The sequence below is a fragment of the Marmota monax genome, unplaced genomic scaffold (assembly GCF_021218885.2).
Source record: "Marmota monax isolate L192 unplaced genomic scaffold, Marmota_monax_Labrador192_F-V1.1 WCK01_AAM20220418_F8-fsc00031, whole genome shotgun sequence".
Taxonomy (NCBI): Eukaryota; Metazoa; Chordata; class Mammalia; order Rodentia; family Sciuridae; genus Marmota; species Marmota monax.
Genome location: NW_026695197.1, coordinates 18,669,991 through 18,696,968, shown reverse-complemented (window position 1 = coordinate 18,696,968; position 26,978 = coordinate 18,669,991). Strand labels below are relative to the sequence as shown.

Sequence of the window (26,978 nt, the reverse complement as noted above, 5' to 3'; positions counted from 1 at the left end):
TTCGGCACTCTCTTGGCTGATACAGACATGTAAAATAATAGCAGGTAGGTACTGTAAAAGATTCGCCTTCATCTCTGGCTACCTGACTCCTAGCTCCAACTTACAGCACCTGAAAGAGAAAAACTAGTGAGCAAGCTCGTTCTTTGTAAATGTTCTGTGCATTCCCTCATATAGCCTCTCATTGTTAAGAGTTCCTGGTGAAGAGAAAACCCCAAATCCAGTACAGAGGGTTTTCCAAGTCAGGACGCAATGGGGTACAAGGACCATGTGATCCCATGATCATTATATATATTTAAGGTATTCTCAGTCCTTAGACCTCCAAGTCCTTGAGTCAACATCTCCGACATCCAGTGGCTAACATTTCTCTTTTTCCAAAGCTACTGTTTGCAGTAGGGATTTTCTTGCCTTTCATTTATTTGTTCAACTAATATTGATTGAGCAGCTCCTGCCCCAGCAGCACTCAGTGGTTATCCCTTAAAGAGCCCCTCCATTCAGGAGAGCGTGATGTCTAAAGTAACATTCAAAGAAACAGCTTCCCTACTTCCTTTCAAAAGTGAGGAATAAATCTTAAGCAAATTGGGGATGCAAATGGGCAGGGGAAGGGGAAGCCATGGAAGGAGACTGCCAAACCCTGGGGACTTCGGGATGCTGTGATTTTTCTTAAAATGAGAAAGGACTGTGGACAGAGTACAGACCCTGAAGCCAATACTCTAACTGGCCTAGGAGGACAGGCAGGCGGGTTGCCCTAGGCCCGGAGAGTGAATCAGGGCTGCCCCACTTGGATAGCCTGGGCAAGTTATGCAACCCTCACTGTGCATCAGTTTATCACCTCAAGGACAGCTGGAGAAGTTAGGAAACTAAGGACCAGTCCGTATTTGTCAAATCTCCTACACACTGAAACTCAGTGATCGTTAGTAAATGTTAGTGTTTCGCTTATCTGTGTCAACTTCACTTTTCTAGAACAAAGACAAGAACTAGAGCCATCAATTCTGAATGTCAAAGCAATGGCTCAAAGTCCTTTCCATGCACTGTATTAGTAGAGGGCTGTGAGCCCCTAATTTACAATCTGACACTTCTCATTTCAAGTGCGTACATTAACAGTAGTGCAAATGGAAGGCCACTTATCCTCATTAGCTAGGGAAGGATCCGAGAGCAACATATGTGAATGCTCCATTGTGCTGTCTATTAAGATCTTTTATATCTTGCCAGGTGTGGTGGCGCACACCTGTAATCCCAGCAGCTTGGGAGGCTGAGGCAGGAGAATCACAAGTTCAAAGCCAGCCTCAGCAATTTATCAAGGCCCTAAGAAACTCAGTGAGACCCTGTTTCTAAATAAAATATTTAAAAAAGAACTGGGGATATGGCTCAGTGGTTAAGCACCCCTGGGTTCAATCCCTGGTACCAAAAAACAAAAAGAACTCTTACACCCTACTCCTGGAAAGATATCAGAAAATTTTGCAAGTCTGGAGAAAAGTTGGAGTGATTCCAGGACACTGAGCTGATATCATCTCTCCCTTTGAGAAATAGAAAGCCCCTTGGCTCAAAATAGCAAAGGGAGGACCTAAGGCCAGAGAAGGCTCCGCTGATCTGACCTTTCAGAATCCAGATTGCTGAGTGTCAATAGTTAGTCAGTTAGATAGCTTGTTCTTTTACATTGGAAAGAAGCATAGCAATACTCTTTAAAAAATGTTTTGATTTATAATAATTCATGGTTTATTCACAATTTTCCATGAACACATTAATAACTATCAAAACCAAGTTATCTAATCTAACTCATAATTGCCCCACTAGGCCGGTAAATATTTTACTGATATGGTACAAAGTGAGGCTGAACCAGCCTAACTGAATATCTTTTATTGTACTTCTCTTTTGCCCATGTTTCCTATTCTCAATATACAAAAACTAAAAACTTAGTATTATAGACTATTCCCTGATTCTGGTGGTTCTAAGGCCCTTTAGAGCATTAGTAAGTCTATTTATAAAAAGACTTCTCAATTCCATGCAGATGTGTTAACTCCTTAAAATTGAGCATGATTCTGAATCTCAAAAGTGAGGAGGAGGAAAATGGTTTGGAATGTAAATCACTCCTAGAGAGGAAACAGGAGAAGCCACTTCCTTGTCTACTTTTGTCTTCTGCATATGAGCACTGCGTGCAATTTTTTTAAGTTTTAACAAAAGCAGCCGAGTGTCAGGATGCCTAGTTCTTTTTTTTTTTTTTTTTTTTGGTTGTTTTGATTTGTCTCGCATGTCTCGCCTCCACCAGACCAGCCTAATGAAAACTATCTTAAAATTATTTAAAAGAATATTCTCAGAATCATTTCTAAGGAGCAACATCAAACTGGGGCCTTTCTCCAGTGTAAGCCTTAGGGTTTGTGGGAATGCTAAGTACAAAAAGATATAGGCGTGGGCTTTCTCATTTCTCAAGGAAATAGACCAAAAAACATCCCTTTGTTCACCATCAGTCGTTACAGTGGAGAGAGAAGAGTATTTCAGAAGCTCTGTTTCAACCCCTTTATTTTATCTTTAGGGAAATGAGAATTGACTTGTCCTAGGTCACAAGGCTGGTGGGGCAGATGTAGGCCCAGACTCCAGGTTTCTGACCCTGATTGGTACCATCTCTATGTTCTGCATGACTTTTCCTTGCACTCAGGGAAAGAGTGATGCCTACTGTCAGTCTAAAAATCTTCTCTGAATGGAGCCCTGAAAAACTGGAAGTCCAGCTGCTATTAGTAATTATCCCTTTGCTGATCCACCCCTAGGAATATAACTAAAGGCTTGCCCTTGTGTATGAGGAGACATGTGTAAGAATGTCCATACCATTGTTAATAGGCAAACCCTGGAAACAACCCATTGTCCATCAACAGTAGAATTAATTAGTACATTGTGGTATATTCAAACAACAGAAAGCTCCACAGCAGTGAACCCTAACTGGCTAACCCTAACCAGTATGATCTCACACACATAGTGGTAAAAGGAAATAATCCCAACACCTAAGGGTACACACTATATAATTCCATCAGAGATAAGCAGAACGTGCCTGTAGAGTTGAGGAATATAGATACAGGTGAGAGAAATATGAGAAATAACAAGGAAATGATGCCCACAACAGCCAGGTTGGTGGTAAAGAGGTCCCCTTGAGTCCCCTTGTCCAGACTCCAGTGCTTGCCATCCTCTAACGCAGTTGCTCTGTTTGCATGTCTATGTACTTCTCTGGATGTGTGATATAGTTCATAACAGAAAAGGTTAAGAGGGTGAGGGTGAGGGTGGGGGGAGATTCCATAAACTCCATTATTTAAAAATGAACAAAGTGTGGCAAGTGATAGATATGTTAAGCGGATTCCACTGAAGGCAAAATTTTTAATCAATAATGTAATTCTTACCCATTTCATTTGCATATGAAAGTCAAATGAGTTCACCTCTTCTTTCTCTTCTAAAATGTGATCTATGCCCCAGCCCTAAAAGGACCAGAAGGGAGTGGGGAATTGTGGCTCAGTGGTAGACACTTACCTAGCATGTCTGAGGCAGTGGGCTTGACCCCTGGCACCACATAAAAATAAACAAATAAAATAAAGGTATTGTATCCATCTACAACTAAAAAAAAATATTTAAAAAAAGGACTAGAGGGAGAAAGAGCACCATGTTTCAGTTTTTACAGTTCCATAATAATAATATTTCAATCTCTTTTAAAACTTTTCTTCAGTGAATAGGATAGTATTTTTATTTTACTATAAGGAATGTAGTAAAAATTTTTGATAGTTTTTTTCATAAAAAAGGAAAAGATGATCCAGACAGTATGAGTTAGAGGAGATTCTAATGAATGTGCAGTTAATGGTTTGAAGTAATTGAGAATAGGGAAATGGATTCCATCCCTGGTCTCTCTAACAAAAAGGCCCCCTGTGGGTACTTTAGTGACATGCTGCGCAAGGAACCCCGAGGCAAAGCTGTGATTTGTCTGTGAGCACTTAGAGACAATTTGTGTTTTTGAGTTATTCTCTCTGATCTAGCCATGAATTAGCTAAACAAGTATCTTTTAAGTATACCTTAAACAATTTAGTACTTTCAGAAATGAGACTGTAGCTAATTTATATCATATAAGTAAGTAAAAAGTTTGAGAAAATAATTTGTTTATAGATTAACAACCCTTAGGGGTAGGACATCTGTGTTTTTAAGAGGCAATATTGTATCATAAGATGACTGCAAATTAATACTACATATATAATAAGCAACAAAAAGGGCTGGATTGCAAAACATTATGTAAAAGTAAAGAGAAACTATAATTTTTGAACATGGGGAAAATTAATTTAGTTGCAGATTTAGAAGTCTGAAAATATATGTATATATACACACACACATTCATATACATTCATACATATATATACATGTATATACTTTCACATATACATACATATATTTGGCACACAGTGTCCAGAGAGTAAAACATAATATGTTTTGCTGCAGATTTCAAATATGTATCAGCCTCTTCATATACAAGTGCCAAAGCTGAAAATGCCCTTGCATTGCCTGGCTAGTTTTATGTTATTTTTAACTTTCAAATAGGATCTAATCAAATCCATCATAGCTGAAAAGAAATTCTGTGTGGCCCTCAGAAAGTGAATGTGACATTTCCTACTGTTAACAGTTTCTTTGGGAAGTCTGAACACTTGCTGTGGAGAGCTTCACAAATGAATTTATTTTTAAAATTGTGTGTCCGATATAAATGTTTGCTTGTTTATCTCAAGGCGTTTTCTTTATAAGTGGTAAGTGACTTTTGGAGAAGGTAGAATAAAAAGGATATTTTCAAATATTTGAAATCTTGGAAGTTAAATTTTATTGGCCAGGCATTAGGCTTATGAGACATCCTGTTTTTCAGTCCAAGGTTTTATATTTCCAAGCAGGGTCTGTCCAAGAAAGCTCCTTTTCTAGACATGGCCATTGTTCATAATGTATATGATAGGTACACATTATGAGTGATCCATTTATAAAAAGTAAAAAATTAAAACCTAGTCCCTCCGAGAGTGGCCAGTTATCCTATCTCCCTTCTGAAGATGAAGTTGTTACTGCCTTTGTGGCTCACCCCTTCCTTTCAAGTCTGTGTCACCACTTGGCAGCCCAACTCTGAAAGTGCCCCCTGCTTGGTATTGACTGTGTGTCATAGAGTTGTACATCCTTGTAGAGAGGATGCTCCTCTCAAGCAGGGACTATCTTATCACCTCTAATTTCCTCCTTTAACATAGTACCTTTCATTTACCTATTTCTTTAGTTCTGACTATTTATTTATCTATCTATCTACAAATACAAATTCAATACAACTTATTTCCCAAGCTTTTTGGCAAGGGGGAAATTCTTACAGAGTGGATAAGAAGCATGTCTTTCCTACCCATGCAGTGTTTCAGCTTCCTCCACCTGTGAGCTCTCCTGGTAGAGGCCTGTGCGAATGAGGCCTGGGAAATTGGGCAGCATATATAATAACTTCAGTGATGGGTTCCTCGGGAGTTTGTGTGCATATGTTATTGGCTTGCTGAATATGTCCTTATTCTCTATCAGTTCATTTGTCCAAAAATAGATGTGTTATAGAGACGGTTCTAATTAGTAGGGTTCCATCTAGATTTGCCACACTAGAAAGAGGAGGATGAGTGATACATGAAATGTGGCAGTGGCTCAACAGTTCAGATGCAGAGAGCTCCTACTTGGAGCATTCCACTCTCAGAGAAGGCAGGTTAGCTAAATGACTTTCCAAACTTATCATAAACTCCTGTCCCTCACCTCATTCCCAGCCATCATTTCCAGAACTGAAAAGGAAATGTAGGGTGCATTGAACACACATTCCTGGAGGAGAGCGAGTTTTTCTAAATTTTGAATAGAGGCAGAGCACTTCACTGAAGTGAGTTTTTCTAAGCTGAAACCCTTAATCCTAGTGTGTTGAAGGATTTCTATATCCTTTCCAAATAATTTATAGGGAGAGGACAGATACAAACAGTGTGGCCATCCGTGTGTGTCCTGTGCATGGGAAACAGTTGGTGCTGTGCCATTGGCATGAAGTCCCCCAAGTCCAGTCCATTTTGTCCTTGGTCTCTGGAATCTTAGGGCTTGCTATATTTCCAAAACCTGTGGGGGCATCTTGTTAGCCTCACACTTTGGGCAGGAGGACTAACCAGGGTCATTAGTCACTGTAGTTGCAGGCCAGAGCTCCCTATCAAGTCCAGGCATTAGACAATGGGTCCTAAGCTCAAGCTAGATAAGGATGCTTCCTAGACCCTGATCAGAAGGTAATCATCAGTGACAGTAAGTCTTTCCTTTTTCCTAAGCCATTGTCATTGCACTCTAATGTTTATAGGGCTGATAATCACTGATTAAAATGTGCAGAACTAAGTAAAACATCTTCCTTCAGAAACATGGATTAGGACTTTCTCCCAGGCCCTCTTTCCCTCTTTTCTAACTCTTGAAGACAGGGGCAAGAGAATTATAACTTTGTCAAGCCTTCCAGACAGTTTGCTTAATCCACGCTCTCAGACTGTCCAGCCCGGGTGCATAGTCAAGGCCCGTGCAGTCAGCAGCACAGAGACCCTTTCCCAGAGGCAGGCCAGCTAGAGAAACCATGGCAGAAAGATAGAGACTCATTAGAATGGAGTCAGATGGGATGGAAACAAAATTCTATTTGTCTGCATCTTTGTTTCTAGTGAAAAGCAAGAGTAACAAAGGTCACTGGACTCAAAATATGAAATTTGACCATGGACAGAGAAGGCTCTTGAATTTTTTCCTGTTGTCTTTTCCCAACCCTGATTTTCCAAGACATCTACCTGGGAGGGGCTGCCCAGACTCCCTGCTCTTCACCCTCCTCTGTTCTTTCTCCCATCTCTTGGGCCCAGGCCCTTGTCCTCATTACCTGGACAAGGCTTTGTCCAGCAGCTCCACTCCACCTCTGAACCACATGGATCTTACCCCACACTCTTTTCTGAATAACCTTCCAAAGCCACTCTCTTGCCCTGGGCACTTCCCTGCTCGCATGCATGCAGTGTCCCCTCTGCACACAGAACATAGTCTCAGTGGGTCTCTGTAAACCCACCTTCAAGCTCTCTTCATACAACCCACCCACTGTGCTGCAGACCTCCTGAGCCTGGCTCTGTGTGCTTGGCAAGTCTTCCACCTGCATTGCCTTCCTCCCATCTCCACAGCCCAAATCCTGCCCCTTGTTTACAAACCACCCATTTGCCACTTTCTCCTTGAAACCCTTCTTGATGCTCCCAACTTAATTTCTCCTTTCCCAGAGCCCCATGAGTTACACTTTTTAGTGCACTCTACAGGGTTCTTATCACTCCCTGTCTTGTCCCATAATGGTTTTTGAATGTCTTGGCTCTGTGCCTAGTTATGCACACCCAGTGCAGAAAGGCTCTGCCTGTGCTTTTGCGTCTACCATGGCAGTGGTTGCCATCAGAAAGGGCTTTTTTAAGCACAGACTAGCACAATCAGATTTCATTATGGGGCTTTTTGCTCATGCTCCCCTCACTACCCAGGAATTTCTCAGAGGGGTCACTATGTAGGAAGGCTTGATCCTGTTTCTTAGTTGGCCAGGCTTCTAAATAATCCTCTCTGCTCAGAGAGCCTTTGCATACTCCCCTGTCTCTCAAAACCAAACCAAATTTACTGTCTTGTGAGCCTCCCCTCACTGCTTTTGTCCACAGGGTCTCTTCTCCTAAGCCACCATAACCCTTGGCAGAGTGCTCTTCCTCAATCTGCAAAGTCTTTCCTGGAGCTGTAGGTGGCATATGCATAGCCTTCAAAACATTTATGTCCATCATGACATAAATGAATAACCTTATCCATATCCAGACATGGATCCAGCCAGGTTACCTTGTGGGAAATGTGCAGAAAAATGCTATAAACAGACAGGGCTGAGCTTGGGGAGGACCATGAAGGACTGTCGGTAAAAGGGGAAGCATTTGGGTCAGCTCAGAGGTAGTGGTGGGGGGGTAGATAACCTAGTTCCAAGACTTGGAGGTGGCATGAGCCTAGAGGGCGCAGAGAACTTGTGGAGTTCCTTTGCGCAGAAGCTGATGGTTTGTGCAAGAAGAGGAAGCAGATAAAGCTAAGAGGTCATGTGCAGCTACTTTGTGGAGATCCTAGGATCCATTCAAATCAGAACTGGCAATCATTACATGGTACCCTCTAACGTTAGGCTACATTGGGATTGCTTTTTAGTGACTTTTTTCCATTTACATTTATCTTAGCTCTCCAAGTAAATGTTAAGATCCTTAAGGGCAGAGACCATATTTCATATTTTTATTAAATGCTTTTATGGTACAAAGGGTCACCCTATAATTTATTCTCATATTGAGCTATCTTAAAGTAGAGCAAAAAGTTCTTACCTATTTGATAATACTTATGGACAGAATTATATAATGTCCAGAATTGGCACCAAAACAATTCAGAGGAGGGAATTGAAGTAGATGAAACAAGAATGGCCATGAGTTAATGACTTGGAGTTGGACAGTGGGCACACAGAGTTCATGGTACTACCCTCTTCACTTCTCTTTGTGGATAATTCTCCCTGAACAAACGTTGGGCCTGTGGTGGTGCCAAGTAAGCCCTCAGCTTGCAGGCTCCTAGCCCTTCCCCACTTCCTCACACCAGGGCCCTGGCCAGCAGCCAGCCACACCTCTCACTGCCAGCCCAGGCCACTGCTATAGCCCTGACCCCCAGAGCAGCCAGGAAAATAACTAAGGGTCCACCATTTGATTGGTGTAGTCATAGGCAAATGATAAAGATCCGTCAGCCTGATGCCAAAGAAGACTATTATTTTGTATTATCCATTATTGAATTAAAATATTATATTTTTAAAGCAGGTGTTTATGTAATTATAATGTAGAATTAATGAAAAGGAAGGAAGGATGAATGGGTGAGCAGGTCACTTTTTGTCTTAGTCTGTTCAGGCTGCTCTAACAAAATATCATAGTCTGGGGGGCTTATAAAAATATTAAAAATTGATTTCTTACAGTTGTAGAAGCTGGAAGTCCAGCAGATTTGATTTCTGGTGAGGGCCCATTTTCTGGTTCGTAGACCGTATCCTTTTAGCTATGTCCTTCTATGGTGGAAGACAATAAGTAGCTAGCTCTGGGTCTCTCTTATAAGGTCACTAATCTCATTCACCTCCCAGAGGCCCTACTATCTATTATCATCACTTTGGTCTCAACATGTTAATTTGGTGGGGACACAAATATTCAGATCATAGCTTCTCACAGGAGGAATTTAATCAGAAGTTTTATCTTAAATATCTTTCTTCATCAGAAAGTATTTTTTATGTTCACTAGAGTGGAGAAATCATGGAAGATTTTTCTGTAGTATTTGTAAATTACAACATTTAAATTTTTACCACACATCAGATAAAGCACTAATCTCCAGGATATATAAAGAATTCAAAAAACATAATATTAAAATAATAATAATAATCCAATCAAAATATGGGCTAAGGAACTGAACAGACACTTCTCAGAAGAATATACAATCAATCAACAAATATATGAAGAAATGTTCAACATCTCTAGCAATTACAGAAATGCAAATCAAAACTATTCTAGGGCCAGGGTTGTGGCTCAGTGGGAACACCACATTAAAAAAATAAATAAAAACAAAATAAAGGTATTGAGTCCATCTATAACTAAAAATATATGTATATATATTTTTTTAAAAACTAAGATTTCATCTGACTCCAGTCAGACTGGAAGTTATCAAGATTACAAGCAACAATAAGTGTTGGTGAGGATGTGGTGGGTGGGGATAGGGGGAGACACACTCATACATTACTGGTGGGACTGCAAATTGGTGCAGTCAATCTGGAAAGCAATATGGAGATTCATCAGAAAACTTGGAATGGAACCACCATTTGACCCAGCTATCCCACTCCTTGGACTATACCCAAAGGACTTTAAAACACCATACTAGAGTGACACAGCCACATCAATGTTTATAGCAGCTCAATTCATAATAGCTAAATTTTGGAACCAACCTAGATGTCCTTCAGTAGATGAATGGGTAAAGAAACTGGTATATATACACAATATAATATTATTCAGCATTAAAAGAGAATAAAATCATGGCATTTGCTGGTAAATTGGTGGAGTTAGAGAATATCATGCTAAGTGAAATAAGTCAGTCCCAAAAAACCAAAGGCCAGGTATTTTCTCTGATAAGTGGATGTTGATCCATAATGGGGGTAGGAGGGAGCATGGGAAGAATGGAGGAACTTTGGATAGGGCAAAGGGGAGGGAGGGTAAGGGAGGATATGAGGGTAGGAAGGATGGTGGAATGAAATGGATATCATTACCCTAGGTAAATGTATGAAGACGTGAATGGTATAACTTTACTTTGTGTACAACCAGAGAAATAATTATGCTCCATTTGTGTACTATGAACTGAAATGCAGTCTGCTGTCATGTATAAAAAATTAGAACAAATTAATTAATTTTTTGAAAAAGCACAACATTTTCTATTACTAAATCTGCTTCTTTTGAAAATAAAGCAACATTTTAAAAGTCCCAGGAATTTATGTTGTCATGCTTTAGATAGTGAGTATACATTAGTTCTCTTTCATTTCTTTCCCCCACCCCACCCCATCCCCAATGCTAGGGATTGAACCCAGGGCCTTGAGCATGCTAGGCAAGTATTCTACCACTAAGCTATACTTCCAGCTCCTACACAGGGGAGATTTATAGTTTTCACCTTGTTTTCTTTTTTTTTTTTTAATATTTTTATTAGTTGTTGATGAATTATTTTTTACTTATTTGTATGTGGTGCTGAGAATCGAACCTAGGAAGTCACACGTGCTAGGCAAGCGCTCTACCGCTGAGCCACAACCCCAGCCCTTGTTTTCTTATTTAGACCAAAATTTTATTTTATTCTTTTTAGCTATATATAATGTCAGATACACAGTTGACTTTTTTTTTTTTTAATTAGTGTCCTATGGATACACCTGTACTGGGAACTCACTGGGCCATATCTGTGCATGCACATATGAAAGTTTTGTCAGATTTATTCCACTATTCTTTCCTTTTCCTGTACCTTCTTCCTTCTCCTCAAACCTCTTTGTCTACTACACTGATCTTTCCTCTATTTTGTTGAATTTGTTTATTTCCTTTCTCTCTCTTATTTTTTACCCCCCCCCTTTCCCCCAGTTTTGGATTCGTGTCTGCATATCATTTGACCTTTGGCTTTCGGGACTGGCTTATTTCACTTAGCCTGATAGTCTTCAGTTTCATCTATTTATCAGCAAATGCCATAATGTCTGAGTAATATTCCATTGTATATACATTACCACATTTTCTTTATCCATTCATATGTTGAAGGGCACTTAAGTTGGTTCCATAGCTTGGCTATTGTGAATTGTGCTGCTATAAACATTGATGTAGCTGTGTCACTGCAGTATGATGATTTTAAATCTTTTTGATATATATCCTGAGGAGTGGGATGACTGGATATGGATATGGTCATATGGTGGTTCCATTCCTGTTTTTTTTTTTTGTGGAATCTCCATGTTGCTTTCCAGAGTGGTTGCACTAATTTGCAGTCCTACCAACAGTGTATGAGTGTACCTTTTCCCCCATATCCTTCTCTAACATTTATTATTATTTGTATTTTTTAAATCTTTATTATTTTGTTTATTATTTTTTTATGTGGTGCTGAGGATTGAACCCAGTGCCTCACATGTATGAGGCAAGCGCTCTGCCACTGAGCTATAGCCCCAGCCCCTATTTGTATTCTTGATAATTGCCATTCTAACTGTAATGAGATGAAATATCAATGTAGTTTTGATTTGTTATTTCCCTGATTGATAGAAATGTTGAATATTTTTTCATTTGTCGAGACCATTTGTGTTTCTTCTTTTGAGAAGTATCTGTTCATCCATTTATTGATTGGGTTATTTTGTTTTTGATTTTTTAGCTCTTTGTATATTCTGGATATTAATGCCCTGAGGAGCAGGTGGCAAAGATCTCCCATTCTGTAGGCTCTTTCTTCACACTCTTAATTATTTCCTTTGCTATGTAGAGCTTTTTAATTTGATGTCATCCCACTTATTGGTGTTTGTTTGTTTGTTTGTTTGTTTGTTTGTTTGTTTTATTGCTTGTGCTTTAGGAGTCTTGTTAAGGAAGTTGGTTCCTGTGCTGACATGTTGGAGTATTTGGTCTGTTTTCTTCTAGCAATTTCAGGGTTTCTGGTCTAATTCCTAGGTCTTTGGTCCACTTTGAATTGACTTTTGTGCAGGTTAAGTGATAGGGGTTAAATTTCATTCTTCTACATATAGATTCCCAGTTTTCCCAGCATTGTTTGTTTAAAAGGGCTACCTTTTCTCCAATTATATTTTTGGTACCTTTGTCTAGTATCAGTTATTTGTACTTAAGTGGGTTTGTCTCTGTGTCTTCTATCCTATTCCACTGGTCTTTATGCCTGTTTTGGTTCCAGTACCATGCTGTTTTTGTTATTATAGGTCTGTAGTATAATTTGAGGTCTAGTATCACGATGCCTTCTGCTTCACTTTTCTTGTTAAGGCTTGCTATTCTGGGTCTCTTATTTTTCTGAATGAATTTCAGAACTGTTTTTTCCAGTGAAGAATATCATCAGAATTTTAATAGGAGAATTGCATTAAATCTATATAGCACTTTTCATAGTATGGCCATTTTGAAAATATTAATTCTGCCTATCCAAAAACATGGGAGGTTTTTGTTTTTTGTTTTTGGTTTTTGTTTTACAAAAATAAACAGTTTTGTATTCTCTTCTCTAAATAAATCCAAATATAAAAGAATATCTATTGCTTCTTATAACCAAATATTAAGATATAGTATGTTGACTATTTAAATTTAGAATTTCCCTTCAAAGCCAGGCTCGGTGGTACACGCCTGTAATCCCTGTAGCTCGCGAGCCTGAGGCAGAAGGATCATGAGTTCAAAGCCAGCCTCAACAACAGTGAGGTGCTAAGCAACTCAGTGAGACCCTATCTCTAAATAAAATACAAAATAGGGCTGGGGATGTGGCTCAGTGGTCGAGTGCCCCTGAGTTCAATCCTTAGTACCCCCCCCAAAAAAAAATTTCCCTTCAAAAGATCCTTTAAAATGTTTTGGGAATATTTTCAAGGTAAATTCCAATATTGTTTATGTTCATGCTTGCAGTATCTAACAAACCAAATTATCCGTGCTTGATCCCAGAAAGCAAGAGAAAAGCAATGCCTCTTTCTTTATTGGAAGAAGTGAATTTGGAATAATTAAAGCCTACTCTATTAAGTGTATTTACTTATTCTGAGACCACTGTCATGTTTTGGAAATGACTGTATTTAAATACATCACCTTCAGATGTTTTATTGCTTTCTGGAATCTTGATTTGAAAAAATAGTGTTAGAGACCAAAAGACAGAAGAGGCTCTCTGCTTTTCAGTGTTCCTTTGGCTATGACCTCTGCCACAGGAAGGAGATGAGTTCTCTTAGGGCCCTTCGATGGCATCATTTGGAAAGGCCACGTGCAGCACTGAGTCCAGCCAGTAGCCCCACCTGGCCCATGTTGGACCTGCAGCCCCATGGGAATCATTTCACCAGCAGGACCAGTCTTTGGCTGGTAGAGCACGCCTGGTCATCCATGATGGTTTACAGATGAGGTGATTCAGTGTCAAAGAGGTGACATTATTGGTCTAAGTTGGTCAGTGTCAGGGCCAGCTCTAAAATTCAGACATCCTGAATTTTCCTCTGTGCTGTCATTCTTATTCTAGATGGCAGGGGTACATAATGGTCATAAAAGTTTATGCTTTCTTATGACATTTATTTAAATTTCAAATAATTGGTAACTATGATAGCTGCCTTAGGGAGCATTAAGTGTCAACTTGCTGCTTCCTGCCACCTCCAATCTGTCTCACCTGGGGAAGTAAAGCAGACACAGAAGATGGAGCATTATATCTGGCACAGCTTCCGATTTCCGACTACGAATGGCACAAGACAGGGTGTCTTCCTGCCAGAGTCCTGAGTTGATAGCTGGGATCGTAGCTGGACTCCATATCTGCAGCACACAGATCAAACACACCTCCATCTTCCTCACCTGGCTGCTTCTGGCCGCCATGCACGAGAGTCCAACTGTGGCCCTGATGACCAGGACTTGAGCGGTCATGAAGGGCCAGGGCTCCAGCAGCGTCCTATTCATCTACCCTGGTGTCCTAGTCTCAGCCAGTGTCATCACTTTGCCACCTCGCACATAATTTTCCTTTATAAACTGTTTGCCATGTTGTTGCTTGTTCACAATGTTATAAAATAAGAAAATGTTATCTTCATTAAAAAATAGAGAAAAATTTAAATTGCATGGCTTTGTACCTATGCAGTTGAGTTTCTAATGTCCCCTGAGACTAGTTCAAGACTCCAGTTTGGATATGGTGGCCAATTTTTTGAACTGCTCACATACTGAGTAGTTTTCTCGTCCAGGAAAGGGTAAAAGCAGATTCCTGAATAGCAAAGAGCAGACTTGTAAGTGAAAGAGTCAACCTTCAGTTTATAAATATTAGTACTTTCACATTTGTTAGCTTTCTGTGAGTATTTTCCTCAGGGGCAGGCAGGCTGAGATCTGGATCATGTTTGATTTATAGTCATTGTCTGCCCTTGTTTATTATCCTGTCTCTGCACTGGTTTTGGAAAGCAGAGAATTTGAAGTATTATTTTTCTTTTCTGTCACAATATTGACAATAAAAACGTGCTCTCTTTAGCTGGCTGTTTAGTTGCTCTGTGGAAGTGCCAGAATAAAGAAGGACCCTGAGCACATTCTGTGGCTCTCCAGTCTCTGGGCTATCTGAATGGTCCTGCCTCTATTTCAGGAAGGTAGGAGTGAAGGGTGACAGTTGAAGAGACAGGCATGACTTGAAAAACATCAAAGTGCCCTTCGACCCTCTCCCTCCATCCCCATCACTCACTTTCCCAAGCCAAGCATCAGGATTCCTGTGGCCTTACCAGCCCAAAGTCATCACTGGCTGGCACCAGGCCCCGCCGTTACATTGTAGTCAACCTCTGAGTGCTGTTCATTCATTTGCTATGAGCCTTCCCAGGACGTTTCTTAGAACTCTGGAGGGAAACCTTTATGAGCCCAGCCTTGCCAGTCTCCAGCTCAGCATGGTCTTTGCCGTTCCATTCTAACTGCAGAGAGACCTTTGTCTAAGAAAGGGAATTCAGATAATTTATCCAGAGCACTGTGCTGCTCTCTGGTTAACATTCTGCCTGTTCAGCCCCTGCACTTGGAGCAGCTTACAAGGTGGCGTGGAGCTTTGCAGGAGATGAACCATGGCAGGATCCGTGCAGGCTCTTCAGGACTTCAATATGGAAAGTAGTGTTGTTACTCTGTGGAAGAACTCTTAGCACCTCATTCAGATTCTGATTTGCATTATCACCAGCATCTTTGAAGATACAACAGTGACATAAAAAATAATTGTTTGCAAACTAGTGGAACTAGGAAGCTCCTAGCAAAATTTGAACCAACTAGATTGTCCTGCACCATTTAGAGCCACCTTTCCCATGTTTTCTTGCTGCTCACCTTCACTGTGTTCTAGGCCCCAGGCATGTTTCTCCACCTTTCTGTGTCATGGAGCCGGCCTAGCCAAGGCCCAGATACTGACTTCTAGATTTCCTAATTCTCTTTGTTAGTCCTTATGGCTATGAAAAAGTAAACAGATTGCATTATGTGTTTTCAAATTTGTTGATGATACATTTGGGGATAACCGTGGAGCCAAGATTGTCGCGCTTGGAAGGGAAGCCACAGGACTGGCTCAGTGCATCACGGATCATGCTTGGATCTCTGCGAAATACGGCCATGGGAGATACAGATTGAACTTCCTCCTCTTCACTCTAAAAATATTCTTTAGAATTGTGGATTTAGGGGTAAAGTTCGGTGCCACAGTGCTGGCCTAGCATGCTTTAGGCCCAGGTTTGATCCCCAGCACATCAAAAAAACAGAACAAAACAAAGAGTTATGGGATTTAAGTATGATTTTTTCCACATAGATTGGAGAAACATCACTGGCTTAGCAACCACAGGATTTCCATATACCACCAAGAGAAGGTTGTTCTTTTTTTTTTTTTTTTTTTTTGGCAGTGCTGAGGATTGAACCCTGGGCCTATACCCAGCCTGAGTAGGTTGTTCTTTCCAAAAGCAAAAAGAAAGGGGAAAAAAAAAAAAAAACCCTCTTCTGTCAAGGATGCAAAGGAATGTTGATTACCAGAGCCTAGTTTTTACCTCTTGCTCAGGAACAATCAAGGCATGATTTTCTAATAGTGTGGGTGATACCATTGGAGACTTAAAAAACTGTCAAGTGTGTTTACAGTTTAAATCCTAGGAGTGATCCAAGAAGATAGCTCCTGAGAAATTGAAGATTTCTTATCTCCATATCTGTCTTGATTGTAATTCTTTCCAGACATCTTTTGGACATCCTGTGGCAAAGTCTATGTCCCCACCTCATAAAATCACCCAGACTCCTTTACTTAGTGACACATCGTCTGGGCAAGTCAATGGGCAGACCTTCTGTCTCTGCTCTTGTCCCCCCATCTTCTATATGTCTTTACACATGTAATCCCAGCAAAAGTATCTCAAATATGGCAAACAACAACTCTAAACAAGATTCAGAATCTTCCTTGAACTCCTCTTCTTCTACCACCCTGGTTCATAAATTAGTCTTGGAAAAATTTTTACCATGAAGAAAGATTATCACAAACATAGTAGTTAGGTTTAACTCTCATTTTGAGGTCATATTCTTGCTTTTTTTTTTGCTTTTTTTTTTTTAACCTTACTAAAACCTTGACAAGAGTCAAAGGTAAGGGACTAATAAAAATGGAACTTCTCAGCTTCTGTTTTATGCATCAGTCTAGCCCATAACTATCTATAACTCATGAACTTGTTTAGGAGTTCATTTCCTTTTCATAATTTCATATGAAGTTTCATAACATATATGAAATATGACAGATGACCCTCTCTGTTAGCATTATTGGTTCATTATCTGTGAGCTGGATTTTCCTAGGTGAGACTTTCACAATGGTAGGATAGCAGGCAATTTGAGAAGTAAATTAATCTGTTAGACTGTTGTCCCCCAAATTCTAAATAGCACAGCTCACTTAATTCTTAGAGTACCTTGGGCTAAATATTGCCTAAATAACTATAATGTATAGTTGATAAATATTGATCCCAAATAATTTTTACTAGTTATTTCATTAATTTCACTTAGTATACAGGGCCAAATTTTCCCAACATTTTATTTTATATGTAATTCTAACTTTGTCCACAGATAATTTCTACCCCTTTATTTGTTGTTTGCTAATTCATTTGCTCAGCAAATATCTGTTAAGCCTTTGGCAGTATTCTAAGTATTAGGGGAGCCCTGTTGTGGGCGGGTGGGATCCCTGCCCTCATGGAGCTTATATTCTAGTTAAAATTTCATCTCATAGAAATGCATTGGTTTCCTGAGAACTTGCTCTTGGCCAGGCGTCTGGGTCCTCCTTGTGACAGTGAGCCCACCATAGAAGGACAAATAGTTTCAGACATTCCTGGCTCTCCTCTGGGCCAACTTTCAGCAAAATAAGTTCTACAATAAACTCTACTTTTGTACCCCTCCTACCTCAGGATCAAAACATTCTGCCTTCCAGCCTCCTGAATTGGAGTTGGCACAAGGACAGTGACAAGGAGTTGACACAGCAAAGCTAATGACTTTTTAATTATAAATATCCTCAACCTGCTCTCTACTCATATTAGCAGATGAGCACACTTTTCACACCAGTCCTCGAGGCCACCTTCCCTGTACCCCACAAATGCAACTTCCAATTGCTGGCACACCACACTAACAGCTAGTCCAGGGAGAGCCATTAGCCTCATGCTCACAAGGTTCCCTGCACCGTCAGGTCCCCTTCCAGATGCCGCCTGCAGCAGAAGGGACTGTCGTTCCTTCTGCTCCAGGCTGCTCATCAGCCCCCAGAAAAGAGACATTGAAAACTAAAGACAGAAAAGCTGTCCTTCCCACGGCCCCTCACCTGGTAAGGAAGGGCCCAGCAGGGGCACATGCTCAGGCTTCGGACTCTCATGGGCTTCAAATTCTGGTTGGTTAAATGATGGCAAGCTTTTAGAGACCTTGTCATCTGGATGGGCTTTGACCTTATCCTGTACCTTTCCTACTTTGTAGAGGAGTCTTTTTTTCCCCAATATGGAAGCCATTAGTGTCACTTATAGATACTCAGAAATGGTGAAATTGCTTCTTGAACTCCAGGTGGCCTGGGCTTTCAGGGTGGTGTCTGCTACCTCATGGTTGTCCTCCTGATGGCAGCACGCTTCCAGAGAGCCCCCATGGGCCCTGTGTACCGCCAGTGCTGCATTCCTGGAATAAGAAGTGTCTTGTTCATCTTCTGAGAGCTGACATTATGGGCTTTTTAATTTTATCTTTGTCTTTCTTAATTTATAACTTCCAAGAAGTGGCCCTTCATGATTTTCTATATTTTGAATTTACTTCTGGACTCTTTTTTAAAGAATTCATAGCCAGGTATGGTGGTATGCTGCTTAGGAGGCTGAGGCAGGAGGATTGTTCAAGGCCAGCCTAGGCAAAACTAGACCCCGTCAAGAGAATAAATAAATAAATTCACATAAAGTAGAATACTACACGTTCAGTGCTGTTATTCATTGACCAACCCACTCTTCTTTTTGCCAGGGCTTACAGTATTTGATACACTGTAACTTGTTCTATTGCACGGCAGAGTCTTCCCTATAGTCTTGCTCAACCAGTAATTCCACTGAGTGGATGTCATAGATGTTTCCTGATTGTTCAGTTCATTCTTTCCCCCAGTTTGTTATCCAAACCTGGCCCCATGTTAGCCAGAGCTAGCTGGGAGTCGACCCCCTTTCCCCATCTCAAGACACCCTCCCTGCTTGTTCCTGTTCCTCTTCCTAAATCTAAATAACACCATTGGAGCAGAGTATCACTCCTCTCCTTCCTCTGCAGCCCCAAATGCAGTACCACTGTATCATGACACTCACCTACTTTTAGTTGAAGGAAGGACCAAAGTCACATGACAGTAATCTGTGGAGAGGACTGACAGGACTATCCACCACAAACCCTGCCTGTGCTGTGGACAGTGGCTTGGCCCATCCATCAGGGCACACCAGCTGCCAGCAGATCCCAGGCCACCTCATTGCCAATGGTCACCCGTCCACTTGTCTGTTCAGAGGCTTAATCCAGGCTTAAGTTTTTTAATGTGCTGTGTAGCTGTTTGATTTAAAATTGTATTAAGCTTCCTTGGAGCCATGCCAGGTGCTCGCTAGAGTTTCTGATGCTATCTGTATAACCTTTACGTGGAAGCTGGAAATCTCCACTGAACTTTTGTGGTAATATAATTATGACAGTTGTGCCCTACATCTGCTCACTGAACTTCCTGTGGGTTTTCATCAGATCGCATAACTGACAGCAGAGTCGGGCTGTGCGGCTCTTGGTCTGCTTGTTAGATCCAAGTCTCCGCCACTGAATCAGACCTCTGCTTTGTCTGAGCTGGGCGTCCGGATGTCCCACTGTGGTAGGTTGATTCACTGGAGCTGATAAAAATGTTCCGGCCACACTGAGAGTCTAACATTACCTCTGGCTCCAAAAATCAAAACAACAGGATTGTTGTAAGTAGCTTTGGATCAAGACCAAACTCCAAGCTTCAGAGATGGGTTTTCTCTCCTTGTTGGGCTGAGTCACAGGATAAGGACCTCAGAGAGGAATGGACGCCAAGGGCTCTCCCAGATTAGCCTGGACTGACATTACCAGCACCCTGCCTTGTGCTGGCCAGTTCTAGCACTAGCTCTTGCCTTAACTGGCAAACCAAGGCCCCTCCTGCCCTAGCACCTCCTCTGCCTTCCCAGAGCAGCGCCCTGCAGCCCTAGAATCCACAGGGGTCCTGAGAAGTCCAGGAGGGAAGATTGGGAGAGAAGCACTGGATGCATGTCGGAGCAGGGAGGGCCTAAGAATCCCCACATGGCCCTCACCCAGGGTGTATTGCTGGTGGATCAGAGACAAAGGCACTGTGGAGTAAGGAAGCTGGACCTCCTCAGCCCCACGGGATGGCATTATTGTTCTCCCCAGGCTTGCAAAGAAACAAAAAGGAAAGGCGACTTTTTCTGGGTTGCTGATTTGACTTTCAGACATGACATTTCTTGGACTGGGTCCCAACAAATGTGTCCCCGGTGTTCTTAGTGCTAAATAAAACCTTTTGTCTTTCTTTTCCTTGGCCTTCAGACTTCTAAGACATCTCAGAGAAGCACATGGTTGAAGGCTGTCTGTTTCAGTCTCCCTGCAGCTGCAGAGACTGACAGGCCATTTGGGGAAGGGGTTCAATTAAATGCAGCTTGGACCCAGCCTATCAGCAGCCTCGTCACATTCATCAGGTTGGCTGAAAGGCACTGTGGAAACTCTTATGATTTATGCCGACTTTTCACCCTTGCAGAGTGCTCCCAGGACACTGGTCTTGTAAACAATTCATTTCAGTAGAGGAAGCTCTTTGCCTGTGTTTTCAGGTGTTAGCTTAGTGTACGCAGTTTGGTGAACAAGCCCTTGTTTTTCTTGCTTTTGTGCATGATTCTCCTTTCTGACTGTTCAAGTGCTAGTAAAAAGTTTCAAGCAAACAACCCAAGAAATACTAGCTCAGAGCTCAGTTGTTTACTCAGAGACATAGAGAGCTGGCGCTGTGAACTCAGGGATGTAAGCATGAGCTGTCTAGGTGTCCAAGCAATTTTCCACCAGTGGCACACACGTGGAAGAGAGCCGTTTGGGAACCTTTCTATGAAAAGCGTCAGACCTTAACTAGCAGTACAATATTGACATATGTCAATAATATACCAGATGCTCCGAAGATCCCATCTTTGGGGGCTGAGGCTTGGAGCCCAGCCTGCTCTCTAGACCACAGAGCTTCTCAACAGCAACTTCATGCTGTTTTAAGCAGTTGAGAAACTTGACCTTTCAAGCCATCTATAGTCTATACCTAGGACAGCTCAGGAACACTCACTCCCTGCTGTGAAAGCTGTCTAAGCAGAAATCAGCAACCACTGGACCTCAGGGTTGCTTGACCTCAGCTGAGCCTAGGCCCCACCCATTCAGGCTTTTCTCGGGACCAGCCCAGCAGAGCCCAGAGGCAGACAGGGGATAAGAAATGTTTAGACCTTACTGGGGTCATCTCATAAAGCCACACCCTGTCAGAACTGGAAGAAGCTCAGAGGCCTTCACTTTACACAGGGTAAGAAAATCGCATTCTAGCAAAATGCTATGACTTGCCCCAAATTGCCCAGCCTAGCAGTAGCTGTCAGGGCAGAGCCCAGGCCTCCTGAGCCTGGGGCTCCAACAGAGCAGTCCCTTTATTTCACAATGTGGGCACTCACACTTGTGCACAAAGGTTAAGTACTATTGGTGGGGGGGACATTAAAGCTCATCATCATTTGTTGAAAAACTTGGAAACCTGTACATGTTCTCAACAAGAGCACACTGGGTCCCTGGTGACTGGGACGCTGCAGGTGGAAGGTGTGACTTTCCTTTACCTCTGCCTCCACCACTTCTGGCTGTGGCCTCTGGCATGTTGCTTAACCTGGTTGAGCCTCACTTTTCCTTTCTCTACAACAGGGTTAATCATACTTGTCATGTGCAAATGTGAAGTCATTCATTCATTCAGTTCAGCAAACATTTCATGTCATTAGTATGGCAGGTGCTCATGTGGTGGCCATCTTCCTAGAACCTGCATTCTCGTGGGGGAAACGCAGTACACAAGTAAACAAACTAACGGGAAATAAGCACCCATTGTGCTAAGTGCTGTGAACACAGTAAGGCAATGGGCTGTAAGGTCCCACTTTCTTTTTAATAAGGTGGCCACTAGTGAAACAGAATGTGCCAGGCATGTCATATAGGTGACTCCAGTCAAATGTCACTTCCCTGAGCTCCCTACTAGGTTTTCTCTATGAACTTCAAGCACAAGGCTCTGTGTCATCTCTGGTCAACTGCAGCCACCATATCCTCCAGCCCCATATAGCTCAGAGGGCAAGCTGCCACAACCCCAGCTCCTCCTCGGCTGTTGCTGAATGTACTACATAATGGGAAGATTGTGAACCTCTGGGTCACGGTCCTAATGTCAAGTACATAGTAGGATTGACCATCTTCTCCACATTACTTACAGCTATAAACCTGACTCAGGGCCTATTGCCTCCTGGTTGCGCCAAACTCTGAGACAGAGACAAGCAGTTCTTCAGATCTGCCTCCTTTCAGTGACTCGTTCATTTGTCACTTTTTCAAGTGTCTGGCCACTATCTGTGGGCATGCAGCCACTAACAAAGCATGAAAATCTCCTGGGCCAGGCCTTCTATGTAATGGGGTCATGGCTGTGATGTGTGGTTTTGCTTTCTCAGCGCTTCTCCTCAGCCTTCACCTCCTAGGACCTTGGGCTTGCCCCTCATCTCCCACCCACCTGTGACTGGGATCGCCAAACTGTGGTCTCTCCTGACAGAGCTGCCCTGGCACCAAAGGCTTTAGTAGGTCCCAGCTGCTCCTCAGGCTGCTAGGAGAATCATTCTGTGTCCAAGCTGGATTACATATATAGGTCAGGAATAAAATTAGGAAAAAATTTTTTTTTAATATTTTTTAGTTGTAGTTGGACACAATACCTTTATTTTATTTGTTTATTTTTTTTAATTGGCATAGGATATATAGTCGTCTTTTTTTTTTTAGTCGTAGTTGGACACAATACCTTTATTTTACTTATTTATTTTTATGTGGTGCTGAGGATCAAATGCAGCGCCTCGCACGCATTAGGCGAGCTCTCTACCGCTGAGCCACAACCCCAGCCCCCAAATTAGAAAATTTTTACAGCCCAAAACCTGCTATAATGTAAGCGCCACTGTAGGCTGCTAAGCGGCTCACCTTCTCCCCTGTGGGACAGGACTGAGGAGTGCAGGCCCAGGGCACCTGCAAGGCTTTGAAGAGTGACCTTGAGCTCCCCTCTTCAAAGCTAAGGCTATGGGGAAAGCTGCCCACTCCAATACTGTGGCCAGCGTCTCCCTCTTTAGTTCAAGGCCCAGGATTTGTGAGGGAGGGTCCTCATCTCCAGAATGACTCAACACTGCAGATGAGGTCCCAGCCTCATACACCACAGGATGTTTGCCTGAACATTGTCCGGCCCAAAGGAGGGGCTCTTGCTCAGCTGTGATAAGTCTCATCGTAGTCATATGCGCTGTTTGGGTCCCTCCTCACCAAACTGTCAGCCAGACTGACATTAACTGACCAGAACTCACTGTGGGGTCACTCGTGCCACAAGTTATTTACATTTCCTGAGGATCCATTGTACAGCAAATGTCTTAAAAGCCTGGCGCTTCCAGCCTGTGACGGACTAGGGGAGGGGATTCTCCATTCACCACACCACTTACAAACTCCTGCTGCTCTTGCCTGTGCATGGAAGTGGGAGATGATAAAATCATCTTGTTTTTGTTGCAGAAATTTCCAGAATTGAAATTCAAATATGTGGAAGAGGAGCAGCCCGAGGAGTTTTTCATCCCCTATGTCTGGTCTCTGGTCTACAACTCAGCGGTAGGCCTGTACTGGAACCCACAGGACGTCCAGCTGTTCACAATGGATTCTGACTGAGGCAGGACGCACCTCCCACCACCCCAGCCAAACAGCCCTGCTAGTTATTTTATTTCTGGAGAACAGAGGCAGACAGAATGCTCAGTGTGTCTTCTATCAGAGAGGATCACAAACGTGTTTCCCTCGCACACTTAGATTTGGAGAATTGATGCCAGTTGGCAGTAGATCACTCAGCTTAGATTGTAGTGCAAGGGGTTGGGGGCACACAACAATAATAAACATGAAAACCTTCTAGTCAACATGCAGTTTTATTTCTAAACCAAAAATCTAGAGCTTCCCAGGATCCTGATGCCCTAGGCACATAACAAACACAGCAGTACACACTATTTTTTTTTGTTGTTGTCATTAGCACATTTAAGACTTTGTTTTGGCCATGTAGGCACACATGCCTGTGTGTGTGTGTGTGTGTGTGTGTGCGTGTGTGCGCGCGCGTGCATGTGCACGCCTCTCAGCAGTCCACAGTGTCCTAAACACTGGCCTGGGCAGTGCAGCACTAACCTTTCAAGGCTCTTTGTCTTTCCCTCAAAGAAAGAAAAAGGCTCCTTTGGGGAGAGTTGGCCTCTGAACTACAGCTGGAGTTCAACTAGAGCGTCACACAGGTTAAGTGAATCTGCTCTGTATTCATCACCGGGAAAAGAAAAGCTTAATTTTGAAAGCAGTTGTTTTCCTTCAACCAGGCTAGTCAAAGCAAAAGGAGACTCATTTATTAATGCTATAATCCAGGCGAAATGAAAAACATGATTTTCTCTTTGTTTCTAATACTTTAAAAATGCTTTGGGGCCATGAAACCTGTGGGTTTGGTCCCTGAGCTAGAGGAAGGGGCTTCTCTGAGGAACATGCCACTGAGCTCTGTTGAGCTGAATCGTGGTATGAGGACCATAGGACTGTCCTTTCAAGTCACACACTGTCCCTGGCCAGTCCCTGCCCAGTATAGACAAGGAGCCTAGTTTCACTGTCAAGAATGTGAAAAAGCGTCTGCAGGTTTCCTAATGGGAAGCGCCTGACCCAGATGAGGCTGGGCAGCTGCTTCAGCTGGCAGTCACCCCTTCAGTTCTTCAGGACCAGCGTCTCTATTCATTTTGGTCTGTCACATCCTCAGTCACCACACTTGATGTAAAGGTTAAAACCATGCCAGCACTTCAGTGTACCTCTGTGTGGTTTCCACCTGTGAAAAGCCAGGGATGGGCCGTCCTTATTGGCTTTTGGCCTAGGAGCGTTCCCTTACCCTCATTTGGACAGGGTGAAGTGGAAGCCCCTGAGGCCGGATGACGAAGGGCCTGGAGAGGTGGGCACAGGAAGCAAATGCATCCCAGGGGCTGGCTCCTGGCCCTCCCAGAGATCCTCGCAGGGACTCAGCTGCTTCACATGACTGGGCCCGCCTCCCTCTCAGCACTTGTGTTGTCAGGCCCCTCTGTCCCCAAGAATGGCCATGGACTCCCCTCCTGTGGTCTGTGTGGGATCTCTGGCTGGTGCTGTGGCTCACACTTTCTCCTCAGTCCAGCTTTGGGGTGCAGGTGACCTGAAGGTGGAATGACTTGGTTGTCATTTGAGGTAGCATTATGCCTATTTCCTATGTGGGAAATGACTTACAGCTTTGTTTCCAAAGCATTCTAATTTGCTTTCTTTTCCTTTGAACAAACAGCATCAAAAAATAAAAAGGTTTTTAAGTGTTATGTGAAGCAGCTAATGTCTGTTAAGACCACAGAATTGTCCTCTGAGTCTGAAGGCTGGGCAGTGCCATGGAACAGCCATGACACAGGACTGATACAGGACTGTCAATCCATGTGGTGGGGAGCAGGGGGGAATATGGTCCCCAAGAGCCCAGACATCTTGATAAGAGCAAACTGCCACGGAACCCTTGACAAGAAACTGAGGGCCACTTCCTCAGGCCTCTAGGCTCCCTGAGTTCACCGGAGCCCTGGCTTCAGACATGCCTCCCTCTCCTCCTCTCCAGCCTGCTACACAGCACAAGTGCTGAGACCTAGCTCCCCTGGGGCAGCAGCCTCCACCACCTGGGCCCCCAGCATCAAGGCCTCTACCCACATCACTGCCTCAGCTTTGCAAAGCCACCCAGAGTTCTTTTCTTATTTTTGTGAAAGATTTGTCACATGGCAATAAATTTAAGTGCTGTGCTTGAATTATGCTTGATTTTTTTTTTTTTTTTTTTTTTTGCCTGTGCTGGCATTGAACCTGGACCTTGAGCATGCTAGGCAAGTGCTCTGCCACTGAGCCACATCCCCTGCCCTGCTTGAATTCATTTTGAGTATTAATTTGCTTAGAAATCTTTTCATTTCCCCCAAAGTAAAAATGTGCAAAATGCAGCAACACAAGAGTTCAGATGGAAATTAACAGAATAGACAAGGTGGTTTTACCCGAGGCATGAAGCCATTATTGCATCTCGTCATTGTATCAACGAAGGATTCTGCCACGTATTTATTTCTAAAACAATGTGCCCCCTTTCAATTCCACCTTCTCATCAGAGTTCAGGCACTTTGCACAAAGCATCAGAATTCTAACTCTGGTCCCAACCACCACCTTTTGGGGCTGGTGTCATAGGGTAGAGGAACAACCTTGAACAGGACCTTAAGCAGGGCACACCAAAGAGGGCAAAGACCAGAAAGTAAAGAAAACAGGACCCTGGAATGGCAGCATAGGAGGCACACTGCTCACACACTTCTCTCTGGAGGGAAAGGCAGAGATGGAAAAGTGGAAGATGTAAAGAGGAGAGAACATAGGAGCAGCCTCAGACAGTGTTCGCCCCTCTCACTAGCACAGATTAAGGTATGTCTCCAAAAGAGGCATTCAGTGGAAGTGGGCTCTTAGGTGCTGAGTTTCTTAATATATCATTCTTGATTTGGGGGGCAGTGCCAGGGAATGAATGGAGAGGCACTTGGCCACTGAGCCACAACTCCAGCCCTATTTTATATTTTATTTAGAGACAGGGTCTCACTGAGTTGCTGAAACTGGCTTTGAACTCGTGATCTTCCTGCCTCAGCCTCCCAGCTGCTGTGAATAGAGGCATGCGCCACTGTACCCTCCTAATATATCATTCTTTAGGCACCATGCCATCCTTGAGACTCAGAAGAGCCAGGGTTTTGCACCAGGTATGGAGCCTGCATAACTGAGCTCCTTGCTCTGTGTGGCAGGCCATGAATTAGACTCAGGTGCTCTGGCTGAGGCTTCCCGGGCTCGTTCATGAAGTCAACCCTGCAGGTCTCTTGGTTCCCTCTTGGTACTTTGCCTGCTATTTCAGTAGTTGCCACTTGATATCAGGGACTGATCCTTGGGCCTTCCAAAGACAAATTCAGGGCTCCTCCAGTATCCATGATCTCCTGGAGTCAAGGAGGT

At 42.8% G+C, this 26,978-nt stretch overlaps 1 protein-coding gene across 2 annotated transcripts in view; it reads left to right on the top strand.

Annotated features, from left to right (window-relative positions):
* Nucleotides 1–25,768, top strand: part of Dym (dymeclin) — a 357,093-nt gene extending 331,325 nt beyond the window's left edge. For both annotated transcript variants that reach the window (XM_058573871.1, XM_046428286.2), the window contains one exon: nucleotides 23,481–25,768. In XM_058573871.1, the coding sequence (XP_058429854.1) occupies nucleotides 23,481–23,630 (150 nt within the window). In that variant the 3' untranslated portion in view covers nucleotides 23,631–25,768. The remainder of the gene's footprint in view (nucleotides 1–23,480) is intronic.
* Nucleotides 25,769–26,978: the final 1,210 nt, after the last annotated feature.